The sequence below is a fragment of the Aythya marila genome (assembly GCF_965140915.1).
Source record: "Aythya marila genome assembly, chromosome: 1".
In the NCBI taxonomy this organism is placed as follows: domain Eukaryota; kingdom Metazoa; phylum Chordata; class Aves; order Anseriformes; family Anatidae; genus Aythya; species Aythya marila.
In genome coordinates, this window is record NC_139042.1 from 61,368,883 (window position 1) to 61,385,701 (window position 16,819).

At 39.5% G+C, this 16,819-nt stretch overlaps 1 protein-coding gene across 1 annotated transcript in view; it reads right to left on the reverse strand.

The window, feature by feature from the left end:
- COL4A2 (collagen type IV alpha 2 chain) overlaps nucleotides 1–16,819 on the reverse strand; it is a 135,421-nt gene that overhangs the window by 88,865 nt on the left and 29,737 nt on the right. Inside the window, exon 3 of the mRNA XM_082761364.1 lies at nucleotides 9,146–9,226. Within this exon, the coding sequence (XP_082617490.1) occupies nucleotides 9,146–9,226 (81 nt within the window). The remainder of the gene's footprint in view (nucleotides 1–9,145; nucleotides 9,227–16,819) is intronic.

The window sequence follows — 16,819 nt, forward strand, 5'->3', positions numbered from 1 at the left end:
GTTAAGTTTTCTACAACTAAATTTAAAGTCTTTTTTTTTTTTTTTTTTTTTTTTTTTTTTTATCTTCTGGTAAAACACTTCTGGTGTGTTTTGTCTTGCTTTTGTTCTTCATCTCTCATTCAAATTTGTGATATGCAGATGGCCAAATCCACTCTTAAAAATGCTGCTCTCAAAATAAATTCCTAAAATACCAGTGAAATACCTTTTCAACTTACTATCAAACTACTGTAATATCTTATTTGATTGCAAGAAACCCATAAATCAAGCAAATATGTAGCTAATGCAAAAGGCATTGCATTTGTGTCATTTCAAATACAAGAGCTGAACCTGTATTACAAATAGAGTTAATCCAGCACATTTACTTCAGTCCTAATTTTGTTTAAACGGCAATCTTGGTATTCATTTTGATTGATTATACTAATTCTTGAGCTTTGTCCAACACCGTTGAATTGTTCTCTAGTCACACCAGCTGAGATTGCAAAGGTTTTTGAGACAAGCTTGTAGGAAAAATATCTGCACAGCTCTAATCTAGGTCAACGGGTTTAAAGAAAAAGTGCAATATTTATTTTATTTTTTAACATTTCATATGTGGATGAAGCAGAAATGCTCCACAAAATAAAAGAAGAAAAAGAAGAAAAAAAAATATTTTTGGTCAATGCGCAGATTTTGTTTGATCTGAAAGAAAGATTTTAGTTTTATTTAAACTTTGAAAAAGACTTTAAAATATACTTTACATTTACAAATGAAAATGTGATTTTGGCTTATACATTTAATTGCATATGTGCACGTATCAAATCACTTTGTTTCTTTAATATATATATATATATTTTTTTTTTGGTCTGAAACTGGTTCTTAGAAAAATCATTCACTGACTCTTCCCAAATCTCTGATTTTGTGTAGAATGCATATGTGAAAGGCAGATCTATTGCTCCTTGCTCATGGGAAAGTTATCTAACCTCCGTCCACCAGTTCAAAAAGATCCCTGATGTTGATTAAACATGTATAAACAGAGTTGAAAAGGAAACATGCATATTTCACTTGAAAAAATGTAAGGACAAATGTACTAAAGGACAGCAATTAGCAACCAACATGAGTGTCTTGCTACATGACTGATTGATAGCCACTGTAGCCCAGGTTAGGCAATTTGCACTAAATAAAATATTAGGTTGTAAACTAGGCATTGAGTTTCAGACTGACCAAGTCAACTTATGTCAAGCAAACCTGCATCCTGCCTTTCTCTGGTAGCTAACTCAAGAGATTATGGAACTATTCACTACTAATAGTTCATGCTATTAAGCCTTAAACCCAAGATTTAGATGCCTGTGGAACAATATCAAGAGTTTAGGGACTTAGGTATGCCAGCAGGACCTTATTAGGTAGTGTTATGCAAGTACAAACATAAACAAAAGCATACATTTGAAACCATATCCTCAGACGTGTATGTAAAAGGGAACTGTACTCTTGCATCTGAGAGCTGCGTTCAGCTTCAGACAATTAAACACTTTTTTTATGGTAACACTTTCTTCTTTTACAGTCCCTGGTAAGCTGTTCTCCACTATTATTTTGACCAGCCTGAGAAAAAATATATAAAACCTGATATACCACACTAGACTTGATTACAGTATTAAAATAATGAAAGGTGCCTTCCTGTCAATACATAATGTTTATTAGCACTACAGGTAGTTTGCCTATAAATCTGCCACCACTACAAATACCTCTCTCAGATAACTCCCCTCTGAGGCTGTGCATCTTCCTGGCAGCTTTCAGGGAGAAGCACAATTACCTATTGCCTGTGAAGCAATATGAAATTTTGAAGTGTCTTCTTTTTTGGGGGATGAGGTGGGGAGGGAATGGGGTGGGAAGTATTTCATATCCATTCCATTGCAGAATCTGATGATACTTTTGACGATAAATGAGGGAATTCAATCCCAAAGCTTTGCAAACACAGAACAACAAACAGGAGACTTTTAAAATAATTACTTTTTGGGGAAAGAAGGAACAAAAAGAAAGAAAAGCAAGGGTAGGCTAGTGCAGGGCACATAAGCATGATGAATTTTTGGCTTATATGATCAGTAGAGTTTTTCTTGGTGGTGGGAGTGTTTAGATTTTTGTTGAGTGGCTTTCTGAGGATGTCTGAAGGGCATATGAACTAGCCAGGTGGTTCTTCATCCTTACGAAGTGCAGCTCAGGTCAGCTTGCCTTCTCCCCACTATTCCCAGGTATGTCTCCTCAAGGCCAGATCTTCCTTGTTGCTACTTAGCTTGATAATGGGTTGAGCAGGGAAAAGAAAAGTAATTCTACTCACCTCACAAATGAGAAGTTGTATTAATGAACCTTCAAGAGCTTACCTATTTTAAGCTCAGGATGCAAGCAGAAGCTGCACAACAGAGCAGACCACTCATTTTTTATTTTTATTTTTTTACACAGAGAAGACAATGTGTGTTATTACTAGCCCAGAAGGCAGGTTTTGTACATGCAACCTGGCAGGGGTCCTGGATTTGTTCTCTACAGGCAAGAATGGCTGAGCTGAAGCAGCTAAGAGAAACAGGTTCAAGAGGTACTAGGGGGAGAACTGCTCTGTAATAGCTTTGCAATACAACTTGAATTTAATACTGTAGTCAGATGGAGTAAACAAAACAAATGCATCACACAGATATTCCATATCAAGAAGGGAATATACATAAAAATCAGACGAATAGTAAAAAACTAAAAAAGCGGTCCAAAATGTAGGAAGCCTAAAGCAACCTGGAGGCTTTTCAAAACCACTGTATTAAAAGTCCTGGTAAACTGTGTCACATATCAAAAAGAATATAAAACAGTTCAATAAAACTCTGCATAGCTCATAAAAAAGCTAAGAAGGCTATTGTAGGGAAAAAGGTTCACATTTAAAAATTTGCTGAAATGAACAGCAAAGCTCATAAAAACCAGATCAAGAGTAAATGGCAACTCGGATGGCTAAAAAAGAATGTGAACAGTTTGCAGAAGATCATCAAGCTCATAGTAAAAAAGTTGTTTAAAGCAAAGCAAGAAGCCCTCAAAGGAAATAACAACAGTACATGATGCCAAAAGTTTAAAAGGGGCACTCAGGGACAGGAAGGTCACAGCAGAGAAACTTAGGGAAATCTTTGCATATGTCTTTACCGCTGAAGGTGTTTGAGATTTGAGTCCCAAACCTAAGCTATTTTTTGAGCCAGATTAAGTTCAGGTAAATATACAGGAAGTAGAAGATAACATAGATAAGGCAGACCTTGGTAAGTGAGTAGAGAGTGGTGACATTCAACTAGACCTTCTGAAGGACCTCAAGTGTGAAATTGCAGAACTGCTGGCCAAGGTGTGTAACCCATTGTCACAAATAGCCACAGTTGGTGCCAACCCAACTCCCATGTGAAAAAGACACTCAGGAGTAGACTCTGGCAACTGTGGCTGGCTGGGCCAGGATGTCTGACTTCTCTGCTTGGCCAGGCAGTCATCTACCTTAAAGAATATCATAACTGAGCACACGGATAAGCATGGTAAAGGAGAACCTAGTAACCATAAAATATTTTCAGTATGGCTTTCGCAAAATTCTTCACCAAGACTTTTGAAAATAAATTCCCTTGGGGTTGGAAGAGAGGTGCTTCTATGGATTGAAGGCTAAAAGAAAGATTGAAGGAAGAATAGTGCTCGGCAGTCACATTTCAAAATGGAGATGCAACAGGGACTGAGCCATGAAACACACAAATTTGTAGACGACATTATCCTTTCTCAAGGTGTTAAACACCTTGATGGTGATGAGGAAGTCTATCACTGGGTGGGTAGATAAACTTCAGTGTTGGTAGGCCTCAGGAGCGGCATTGAGAGGAAAACAAGAGGGTATCAGTTTACTGCTAAGACCTTGGTGCACCCATAATCCTGCATGCTGTGTACAGTTGTGGTATCTCAAAGACCAGAGAGTCCAGAGAGAGAAGACTAGAGGGATTAGGGACTAGAGTGCTGTCTCCTAGGAGAGGCTAAAAACACTGTGACTCTTCCTTTCGGACAAGAGAAAGGCGAGAGGGGATGTCATTGAGGTTTACATTGACGTTTACATAATTAAGGGAGCAGGGAGTAAAGTAAATGCAGAATTGCTCCTTTCCAGATCTTACAGAACTGAAAATAGGGTGTATTAGGAAGAGATTGGCTTAGAACAGGTTGGATAGTAATTTTATATTGTTTGATTAGTTGAATCCTTGGTGCCACAGACGGCTGTAAAGACACACAGCAGCTTCAGAAAAAGATTAGACAAATCCAGGGAGAAACACAGATATTGAAAGAATATAAAAATATGTCACGTCTCTAACAGTACAATTTTAATTAAAAAGGACTGTACAAAGTTGCCAGATCTCTGTGCTCCCCCTAAAAAGCACCTCCTACCATCACTGCCGGGGACATAGTAATGGGTTAGATGTATTAGTGGTCTATGATGGGAAGAAACTTCTTGTGCTTTTATTTTGTAAAAACAAGCTAAAATATCAGATTTCATTAGATATATCAGTTTACACTAACCAAGAGTTAAAAAGGAGTTACTGCCATTATACCAGCTGAGAACCTGGTTAATTGTGAAATTCAAGAATTACACTAACAGTTAATAACATGTATTTACTGGATTTAACCATTTCCCTGAAAACACAAGAATGGAATTAACTTCAGAATAGTTAAGTGTTGTATTTTATTATTATTATTATTTTAAACTATGGAGAAGAACATCTGCTAGATCTAGTCTGTGTGTAAAGATTTAAACTGGTACAGAAAGTGCTTGTAAGTTAAGATCAGACACTAGATTTCATAGTTGCACTCAAAAACAGACAGAAATGATTATAGGTGAACTGGTAATAGTTTACCCTTGGCCATTGCATTAGTGAAAGCAATACAACAAATATCTGTATAGGAGTTGTAGAAATGTCTCATATCAGTCTTGATTAACAAAAAATAAATAAATGTTTTGGCATTCCCACAAAATGGCCTTTATGGGGACACGAAACTGTCCATTCATTTCAGTTTCCGTTATCTCAGCCCCTTGCAAAAATAAGGGCTAACTGGCTCAAGCAGTGCTAGACGCTTGACTCAGACAGAAAGTACAAAGCAAGATTTCAATAGAGCACATTTTCTCACTCTACAGAAAGATCAAAAAGATTTCTATTCACTTCCACTTTCTACAAAGTCCTCTAGGTTGATTATGAAGTGAGGCTGATTATGAACTTCAATAGGTCAAACAGTTGGCCATTGTACTGAAAGGAGTTACCACTTCCTACATAAGCGTATTCATGTACTAACAATTTTTAAAGGTGATATATTATACTCTGCCCAATATATGGTCTATAAATAACGTCAAATCTTAAAATATTAGGAGTTGCAATAAAAATTTGTAGAAAAAATAAAATAGATTTTTTTTTTCCCCTTTAGTCCAGGGCCTCTGTTTTATTCAAGATAGAATTTCAATACAGTATCAATGCTTACCCGTTCTCCCTTCCTTCTTACACAGACACCTTGGCACTCCTCACAGTATTTTCTCCACATGCTGCTTACGGAGAAGATGAGACCACCATCTTCCCTCTCCCTCCTCACCCTGAGCCCTCCACCACATGTTTACATACATGTAGTTTCTTGTTGTGTGGATCTGGACACTCCTGCAGGAACTTTGATTCTCACTGTAACTCCACTGAGGTTTTTGCCAGCTGTGAGAATGGCCAGATGACTGACCATGAGGTATGGTCAGACCTATAAAGACTGGATATTCATATCCAGCTAACAATAAATACACACCTAAGTTTAAAGTGAAGTAACTAGCCTGCTGTCAACACGAACAAAGACTGGAGTGTCATTAGACACTAGAGAAAGAACAACTTATGAAAGCAGTTCCCTTTCTTTGTTTTGCTCCAAAGGTGTAAACTCGAAAGCAAGACAGGAGGTGGCAACTTCAAGGGGATCATGTGTGGCCCTGGGAAGATATGCCTTTACAGAAACTTCCCTGAACAACGGCTAGGCATTTGCTGTGAACTGCAAATGTGGTTATCAGCAACATCCTGCGATTTTCTGAAGGTTTGACTCAGAAATGAGGTAGAAAGGATGGAAATGTGGTAGAAAGTGCCTTTCCCATGTGTCTCCATAGCCCTGGCAGCAGGTCTGATGAGGGGTGGGAGCTTGCATGTTAGCCGCTGTATTTGCCTTGCTGCTGCAGCTCACCACCACCATGGCAGGCAGAAGATGGGGCTTCTCCTGCTTCATTTTCCCCACCCACACTGGACTTCATTGAGCTCTGTCTGAGTCTAGTGAAAGCTTCATGGCAGAGCCCAGCCAAAAAAGAGTCGAGGAAAAACTAAACACAGCCAAGTGATACCATAACTCTTTCCAGCAGGCTTGTTGGGTGCATGCACTAATTTGTGCTAGGTTGCCTTCTGTCCCTAGAAACTGCCTGTTTGAAACATGATTCAACTTCTGTGTGCCTTCATAGCTGGTGTTATCAGTCTTGAACCAAAACTGGTGTAGAGAGAACCACAGGGCTTCCAGCTGTCATGCATCTGGAGACCTGGCACACTTGAACAAAGTCTGGCTGAATCCTCACAAATCCAGACAGACAGTGCCTCTGAGCACAGAACCCCCAGAAGAAAGCAATGGGCATATTTTAGTAAAAAACACTTAAAAAAAAACAACAAAACAAACAAACAAACAAACAAAAAAAACAAATGCCATTGGATTAAGACAATACAGAAAAGCACCTTTATCTAAATGCTGTACCTTAAAATTTCAACTGCAACAACCGCAGAAAATGAAGTAGAACCTTATATAAATAAAAATAGGCATTTTTCAGACCTTTTCTACTGTCATAATTTTCAATAGTATTTGCTGTTCCAATGAACTTCATTCAGCAATTTCTGAAATGCATTCAGTAGCAGAAAGCTGAAGAAAGACCTTTTGTATGTCTGTATTTAGAGATCTGTTATGAGATTAATGTGTATTTTCACTGCATGGTAGGGCAACGGTATGGCAACTGGTTGCTGGCTCTCACAGTGCTATTTCTACCTGAATACCCAGAGACAGCTGTGTTGTACCTGACACGGAGAGCCACTGAACAAGCACAAATCTAGCAGACTTCTTCAGGCACTCTTACAAGTGCAAACACGCAATATGTCTATTGTGCATGTAATGAGTCACCTCAAAAAGAACATGTGTGTCGTGCCAGATTATACAGAGGTTTTGTGAAAATAAATATTCCCATTGAGGATTAGCATGAGACCAGAAGCTATGCCAAATTTGACTAGTCTCTAAAGGCCAGTTTTGTTCCTTAAAACAGATGTTTAACTGAGGTTCTGACATCTGAAGAGACAAGCAGACGCAAAATACATTTAGTGCATGCTGACTCAGAATGAGGTATACAATTTCAGAGAATTCAAACACAATTTTTGAAGTGTTATAAAATTCTTTAAATCACTTTCCCCGATACTCCTTCACAATTTCCACAGTAACCACAAGTAGCAAAATATAATTAATGTTTTGTAACATCCTCCTTTTCTCTTGTCTTAGTGTCTCTTTAACTAGCTTGATTAGTTACTGGGGTTACTCTTACTTCCCTGACATAAGCAAAAGAGTGAGAGTGGAGAGTATATAAAATATGCTCTTTTCTCCTTTCTAGATACTAAACATCTAAGCTTCTGGGGCACCTGGCTGATTCTCTACTTTAATAACTTAAAATTTTCAGCTTTTCTAACCTACTCAATTACTTCTGTTTAGCTACCTCTCTTCTCTTGCAGACGTGGTTAACTTGAAATTAAGGGTTATTCACTCAGTAAGGAAGGAGAAAAATATTTGGTCACAAATTAGGTAGTTTTCCCACAGATTACTGTTTTAATGAACTCTAGTAGAGAACTAGCAGGTCCATGCTTTACCTTAGAACACAAAATGTCACACTGAAGAAAGACACAGTAGCATCGTACTTGAGGCTGTTTCGCACAGCCAACAGTTTTTGTCTTTCAGTGCCCTTGGAGGGAAATGGCAGGAGGCACTCGCTCAACTTCACAGGCTGAGTGATCGGGGAAGGGCAATAACAGCTGGAGACAGCCCCTCCGGAAGCTGTGTCTCATGGGAAGGGTTTGTTTGTTCTCAACTTCATCAGCCTGCCATTAGGCTATTGTAATGGAAAGCAGATCTTGAGCAGGCCATGGTCAGGCGTTGGGAGTATTGCCACTGTGGTGCTCATGGCATGGTGACCATGGGATCATCTGACTTCCACAAAGACATCAGGAGTTCTGCTGTAAACAAGAGTGTTCCTTGCCTTCCACCTACACGTTGACTTTCCTGCCACCTCTTCCTCCACTCAGACGTGGAGTCAAGCTCAAGGAATGTGATGGGAATGGGAACTGGCAGCCTGCTGCATGGAAGAAAGGCAGAGTGATAGCAGAAAGAGCATATGACCTGCTGCATCTCTTGCCTGGCCTATTCTTAGGGATGGGTGGATGGAAAAGGCTGAGTCACTCTCAGCTGCAGACGACCAAGCTGTACAGAAGGAGCCTGCCAGCCAGGGCTTCGAGCCATACAGGATAGGAACTGCCCTACTGCTGGGAGCTCTTTGGGCAGGTGGCTAATAGCCTCCACCCCATCTCCCTTCCTCTGCCTCTTAGCTCACTATTCCCCAAAATAAAGAAAAGGGTATCAGCAACAACCCAGTGCCAGGAAGTCCCAAGCAGTTTCCTTCAAGTGGGTATTTCAGGTTCTGCATAACTGGTTCCCTTCTGCTTTGATGAAAATCACACATACGAGGTATCATCTCATTGGATAGCCTTTTGTTAGAAAGAATTCAGGAAAGTTACTGAGTGATTTTGTTGATATTCTTTTAGCATCATCATACAATCTGTACTGACAGATCTAACATCATGGGACAATTATCCGTTGAATTCTGACCTGATCCACTTGCCATGTCCCTGAGGTCCCTTGGCCCTCAGCTTTAAGAGAAGAACCTGCTATACTTGTCAAATCTATGAGTTCCTGAGGAAGTAAGATGCAATAACAGTAACTCCTAAGAAAAAAACACAATAGTTTGAATATTTACAGCACTCTGATGCAAGTTTGCCTCTAGCAAATGGTATTGAACTGATAGCATGAAGAACGTTTTGCAGGAAAAAATATTACTCACACGGCCTCCTTTTTCAGGAAAACACTGGCATCCTCCACTGCAGTCTCTTCCTCCACATGGTCCTGCGTAAGTCTTTGCACCCTGCACACCAGAACAGACATAAAACAAAAGTTAATTGATGTGAACTACATATTTGTGAACTACATATATTTGGCACAACACAATAAACATTAATTAGCAGAATCACTGCAAAGACCTGGATCAGATCTATGACTTCCAGGTGAAACTTCTTAAAGATAAGCTTAGAAGCAGAAGTTGGAGCCCTCCCAGTTCTTGGAGATCATCATCAAGAAATATAATGTTACTCTATTAATTTCCCTCCACATTTGCGAAGTGCTGCAGCTCCATGTTGAGTGATATTTCACACATCTTTTTGACACATGCAGCATGTATCATATCGCAGAAACACAGCTGCTTGGATTCTTCAGGGACACTGACTAAGTCCTAGATCACAATGCAGCACATCCTTCCATGCGTGCTCTAAATCATTGCTACATTTTGCAATATTTATTGGTAGACATAAAGAAAGACGTTGGTATCATGTTCAAAACCACAAGGCAAACTCCTGCCCTCTCCTTTCCAATGGCTGTCTGTTCTAAAGGCACCTAAAACTTGCTGGCAGCCAACCTCTGTGACCTAGAATTCAGTCCTACATTCAGCTGCAGTTACACCTGTCCTGCCTGTGTAGAAGTGCCTTGGCCTGGGCTGTGAATCTATCGGTCACAACGCACACACTGCTACATGCAAATCCCTGGAAGGACTCGGGCAGGCTGGCTGGCTCAGATTACATCTCGCACACACTGGCTGCATGAAGAGCAGCAGCCACAGTCACTCTTGTTCAGAAACCTGAACAGCAGAGATGCTGTGCATGCTGTGGTGTAACTTTTAGAAGCGTAACCTAATAATTAGGAATATTATGAAGGCCAGCCTGTGGCCCACCTCAGCTCAGGGTTTCGAGCCCCTGATGAAAGTGTCTCAGCAGCCTGGTAAGGCATCTGAGAAGAGGAGAAAGGGATTTCTCATCACTATTACTGAACCAGTTTTGCCCCACAGAAAATAATAGCGTCAGAAGAAATAGAAGGACTGAAGTCCAGCAGCTACTGGAAGTATGTTTTTGGAGCCAAAGCTCCTCATTCAGGGCTGCTGATAATTTTCACATGCACTGCTCAGAAGATAAAACTGTAAAGCACCCTCACTCTAGGGTTCAGAGTCAGGCTCCATTCCATTTGCTTCCCTCCTGCCTTGAAAAACCCTGAATTTGTTGTTGTGCTGGGGCAGGAACAAGGAGTTCTTTCACCCTCCCCATCTTCCTCATATTTGAGTACTTGGAAGGGGGGTGACATGGGTATAAAGCCTCCAAAACAAGACGAGTGCTCTGAGCTGCTCTGCTATTTCTTAAAAAAGCAGTAATGCTGCCGTTCCTGCCTCTAGCCCTGACTCAAGGACCTAAACCATACAGAGGGACCAACAATGCAATGCGTGGCATTCTTCAGGTAGCTCTAATCAATCCCCTACTCAACACGTGGGGCTGATTTCTTAGGTATCCACTTCTCGCTTTACACTATCAGGAACCTGAAAACACAGCTTCAGGCTTTGGATTCCACTCTGTGAGCTAAATGAGTACCAGGTATGAAGCAGGTAGCTAACAGACATTGCCTAAGCCCTCCTTTGATCATATTTGTACAGCTGGCTCTTAATCTCATGACAAGCGGCTATACCAAGTTTCCAAAACAAGTTGTTATGCTTCTCAAGAGGGGGTTCCTGTCTGTATCATAACTCATCTCATGTATTAAAATGATATTGTTTCAGGTTTATATTTACTTCTCACATTTAATGAAACAAGTAGGCTTTCCATGCTGACAGAACAGGTCCACATGAAAAACTGAAACCATGCCTCGAGCTATTTAAAGGTTAGGTGTCTGACTCAGGAAATTATTTCACAGAGGTAACAGTGCTCTACGTCATGTTCTGACTCTGTTTTTTCTTTAGACTATTATTTAGAGGAAATAACAAGCTAAGACCATTTTAGAAACTCAAGCAGCTTCCTCAGGTTGGTCCATTTCAGTCAAATGACTGGATGATTGCAAACTTATTATGCCTGTGTTTTGTTCTTATTAACCTATTTACAGATGTAACGTGCACCTCTCTTTCAGGATCCTTCATTTCACAGTTTCCCTCTTCCCCCCCATTCTGCTTTCATAAATGAAGAACTGATCTATTCATTTCTATGGATGCCATGCTGATATAATGCTTCTGTGAACACATTCCTCTGCAGGATGCACATCTGCATTAAGGTGCAATGTAATAAGTAGTGCAGCCACTTTCTGGAATTAATTCTGAACTTTTAGAGAGATGTTTTGGAGCTGCAAATAACAGTATATTGCAGCCCAAGAGTAATAAACTGACAAATACAGTAATTTAATCAGGAGAAATTTCAATTATGCCTACTGAGAAAATAGCAAGGAGAACAATAAGTTTATTTATTTTTTAATTAACACAGTGTCTCTCAATTTGGTAAATTGTTGCTAAGGAGAAAACAGAGTATGAATCAGAGCTATGGCAAGATAGTTGTGCACTTGCAAAAAAAACCTGGAGGCTGCTAATTCTTATTTTGGCTAGAAGAAGTTCAAGGTCTATTGTTTGTGTACTATCCATCGTCCAACATTTTAATTTGCATGTTTTAACAATACCAGCAGCTAATGTGGGGACACAATTGTTTTCTTCTACAATCTGAGGAAGCTTTATTTTATTTTGTCATTTTATGTCCTTTAATGCACACAGATCCTTGAGATAATGAAGAGACAAATCAGGAAGACTTCTCCAAAGGTAGAGAACATAACTGGAAAACATTTGAGACTAGCATTAATATATTTACTCTGGATTACACTTGGTCTCTCTATATTGCTTTATTTCCACTCCTTCACTTTTTGACTGCTAGTGGGAGGGCTCTGGGAGCTTTTATTCACATGTAACATTTTCTGTTTTATTATCTGTTACTGTTTCTAATCTCTTGAAGGCAGATAACTGCGCTGTCATTTAATCTGACATTACCAGGAAGTTATAGTATAAAACATAGTTTAAGAATTTTTCATGTTAAAAATAGATCATTTAAGGATCCTTGTAAAACCTTGAGAAAACCAACTATACACACGGACACACAACTGAGTTGAAAAGAAATAAAAGAGAGGTGTATCAGTCAATAATTAGAATGGAAAAAGCCCAACTTAAAACTTAGAAATGGGCTATGTAATTTTAAAGTAACACAAAAATGTTTATTTCCCGAGGAAAATACATTTGTAGGAATTCAGCAACAATGGTTAATCCAGATGTAGTTCTCTTGATCTGAGGCAGGAGCCACGACTACCTGTTTGGTCAGAGGGAGAACACCCAGTCCTAAGATACAATTCACCCCATCCTGATACTGGCACCTAAACTGATCACCTGCATTTCTCCCAGAAATTACCTACTGCTATCACTTAGCTGGAAAAGCTAGTGGAGGCGTGCAGCTTACTTGGAGACATCCACCTACTGTAGAGGTCTACAGACAAGGAGATGAATGTCCTGATTTGCTCAATATGAGGTTGAATGGTAAAAAAATGTTTGCAGCACAATGATGTTCTAGCATCTGTGCAAACAAAGTAGAAGAGTAGTAACAGCCCCAATTCTGAAGTTCTCTGGTGTGAAAACCTTCAAATCCAGGTCTCACTTATGTTTTGGATGATCTCAAATCCCACTAATGATTAAAAAATCCAGAGTCTAGGCAGAGTCTAGAAATGGGGTTTATATAACCTAATTTTAGATATCTGCAATATACACATCTACACTTGAACACAACATCTGTCTTGCTGTTATAGACTACACAGAGAATTTCATCAAAACTATTTCAGGCAGTTGAGATAAATCTTATCCCAGAAGTGCCAGGAGATGAGAAAGGCAGCCTAGGTTAACTAGTTCATATGTGTCTACAGCACAGACATCCAGTTTCAGGTGAGATTAATACTATGCTAAGTGTCCTAATCTCACACCCATTTATTGAACAGATCAGCACAGAAGTGGGAACAGTCTCCAAGGAATTGTGAACTAGTTCTCTGACTGAGAAAATCAAACAGGCATCTACCCTGGGAAAGCTCTAACCAGCAGGTCATGAACTAGGCTGGAATGGATACAGAAGGGGGAATGAGGAAAGAAATGAATAGAAAAAGAGAAGAGGGAATTTTCAAACTCTTCTTTTAATATCATTTGGTAACTCTGTGGTGGAATGTATATATGAGTGATAACTCAAGAAATTTGAACGTCACTTACGTTTAAGCACAAATAAGGGAAAACATACAATCTATGACTTTAAACATGTTTTTTGCCTGGTGCAAACAATTTCCCTTTTTATGTATGAAACATCAAGCATAAAATATCTATGTTGCAACAGAAAAAATTGTTGACCTCTTGCTTTTTCATAATTTTTTTTTTGTCCCAAAACAATATTACTTATGTTAGTATATCTTCAGCCAACAATTGTCAACTTCTCTTCCAAGAGTTCATGGAGTTTTGCTTTTGACTTAAATGTAGTTTCTTTCAGCCAAACTCCTAAAAAAAAAATAGAAATATATACCCAAGTCTCTTTAAAATTTTCCACCCATTAATGAATTTTTTATTACTGATCTTGACTACATTTATGTAATTGTTATCTCTGCATGCCCATTCAAGTATTTTCACTTTAGTGGTTGTTATTCTGACAAAGAACAAAGGCAATCAGAAGACAGAACTCAAAGTAAAGTTCTAAGAGTACAGAAAGACCTGGAAATATAAGCCATTTCGTTACATGCAACCTCACCCCCCCAAAAAAATACAGAAATTTTAATGTAAATATTGCAACCTGGAATCAAAACACTCTGCACACTGACATTTTCTTTGATAAAGTTTTACAGGTTGCAGTTGCGCCTTAACTTCTGCCTTGTCACAGCCTGATTCTGTGCTTTCCATCAATCACAGCAGCCCCTCCATGAAGAGTAAGGTTTACAAAGGAGATTTCAGAAGGTCTGGGAACTTGCTGACAAGCTGAACCATAGCTGAGGGTGCTACACACTGCGTGCTTCACTTCGCATGAGATTTTAGCCAGAAAGTCAAGTCAGAACTGCAAACCTGCCTCTGAGGCAGCACACTGTGTTGACTGGCCCATGCTTCCAGTACGAACCTCTTTTTCCATGCCTGACTTTCAGTTGTCAACACTCACTCTAATTTCAGATTTGGTCTGTAAGGCCCTGACATGGAAACATTAATCCTTTGCTGCCTTTGAAAGAAAAGAGAAAAAAAAAATAAAGTAAGAGTATGGTTGGATACTCCAGTTGCTGAGGAAGCAGACAGATAAGAACTTCATTGGTTTCAAATGTTACTGCACAGTTGTATTTGCTCAAAACAAGCTTTTCACTCCTTAAAAAGATGAAAACATTTGTGGCCTGGATGCCAAATTTATTTCTCTAGAAACACTCATAAACAATCCTTCAAAACAAATATGGAGAACGCTGTCTGTGGGGTAGCCTGGGTTAGCCAGCATTAAACTTGGTCTGGAAAATGCTCTGTCCTCAGAGAATTGCAATGCCAGGGGAAGAACCAAACGTCTGAAACTGTCTGCCTGCAATCCAGTAACTACGAGTTCACTGGATAGTACGACCACTGTGAAGACCTTAATTGGTGAGGGAAAGGAGATATAAATTGGCACATTCAGAGAGGAAGGAAAAGATGTGGGTGTGGATCCTTTTTCCAACTGTTCTGAGAATTATTTAGCTAAGAAATAATTCTTTCTTTCATATTTGAATGGGAGCCAGAATCTTTCTAGACTGGATGCATGGCGAGTAATTTAGTGTGTGACCTCAACATCATATGAATGTTTACACTTCCCACAAAAGCAGGGGGAGCCATGTATTTACATATCCTTCAATGAAAAATAAAATAAAATAAATGGAGCTGGAAACTGGCCCCAGGATGAACATGAAGAGACTTACCACCAGCCATCCAATAAAGCTGGTTGCTTCACTACTGCCTAAGGCAACATCCCTGGTGTGATGCTTCAATGCTTGTGGCAAGCACTTACGAATTTTTGATTTGTGTGGAGTTTCCAATGCCACCTCTCTTGTGATGGATTGTGTAGAGAAAACTGTAAAGCAGGTTGCCAGACATGCAAACAGCTTGCTTGACTTCTGGGTCCTGATGGGCATGTGATTGTCAACAGACAAGGAGTATTCCAAAGCAGCACAGCTCCTGGGGACTGTCTGGGGCTGAGTGGATAAAGGATGAGAGAATACAAAGTCTCTGATGCTGTGAAGTCCCCAGAAGACAGAAATTTGTCCTTTCTAGTGTGTCTCTGCAAGTATGTCAAAGCTAGCAATGAGAAACGTGAATTCTGTACCTCTCAGATGTGAAGCTATAAAAGATTTTCCTCTTATGGACTGGCTTGTGGCTCTTGATTATATGAACTTTCTGGCATGCAGCCTTGATTTGAAGGCTGTATAGTTTCATTTCAAAGTGAAACTTCACAGCTCCACATCTCACTTTATTTGAGGTACTTCTTACCGTCCCCTCTTCAAATTAAAAAGCTCTCTCATCCCAGTCTTGAGACACTGCCTTCTAACAACTGCAGAAACCAGACGTGCTGCAGTGCGAACTTACCCTTCGCATTTTCATAAAAGCATTTCTAATTGTGTGGCTTTCATCCAAACACATATTTACCCAGAAAACCAGATGGAATCCAGAAGGAGCTGCTGCGACATAGTAGGCAGTAGAAGAAGAGGAAGGTCTTCAAGAGGCTTAGTTACAGCATAAAGCTAAAAAGCTGCCTAAATGTATAGCATGGATATTTGAATAATAGTCCAGTGGTCTTGCTCACTTGCCCAGCATGAGGCTGTTTTCAAACAGCAAACTTCCCAGCAAGCAGCCCACGCTGTGACATAGTTTTCTGTCAAGAATTCAGTGCATGGGAGTCTGGTATTCACAGGTAAAGAAGTTGGATTCAGCTGTATTTTGCATGTTGTTGGTTTTTTTTTTTGTTCTTCACAGAGTTGTTATCTTAAGAAAGTGACTAGAACACAAGATGGGAAAACCCAGTTAAAACATTGTAAAATGTCAAACAATAATAAATGGTCACCTTTACATAAAAATTCATCACTGCTGTTTATTTTTGAAGAATCTGCAGTGCTATCAGGTAGGGAATGCTAAAAAGCAGCAGCTGGTCTCTACTCGAATACGCTGCAACTCCCAGGACCTAATGAGGGTGGGTTAAGATATAGATGGCTTTTCATAGAACAGAAATGCATCTAGAGGAGGAAAAGCAGTATCCTCTGCCACTTCCCTATTTGAGATAGGTGATTTTGTTCCTTAGAGGAATGAAAATTTTTTGTCTTAATGATCAAGTAAAGCTTGAACACGTGGTAACAAGAGACAAGAGAGTTGATGTTGCAATGTTGCAAACTAAGCTTTTTTTTTTTTTTTTTTTTTTTTTTTTAAGATGGTTGCAGCCATGGCTGAAGATACATCTTATTTCTTACAAAGGGGCAAATACAGTCATCAGTTGACACCTACAGCCTAGAGTGATTATGGAAGAACAATAAATGTGTTGCTCATGAGCACTCCATTTGCAGATGTACCAGCTTAAGAATCAGACTTGCCAACAGAAAAACCACAGAT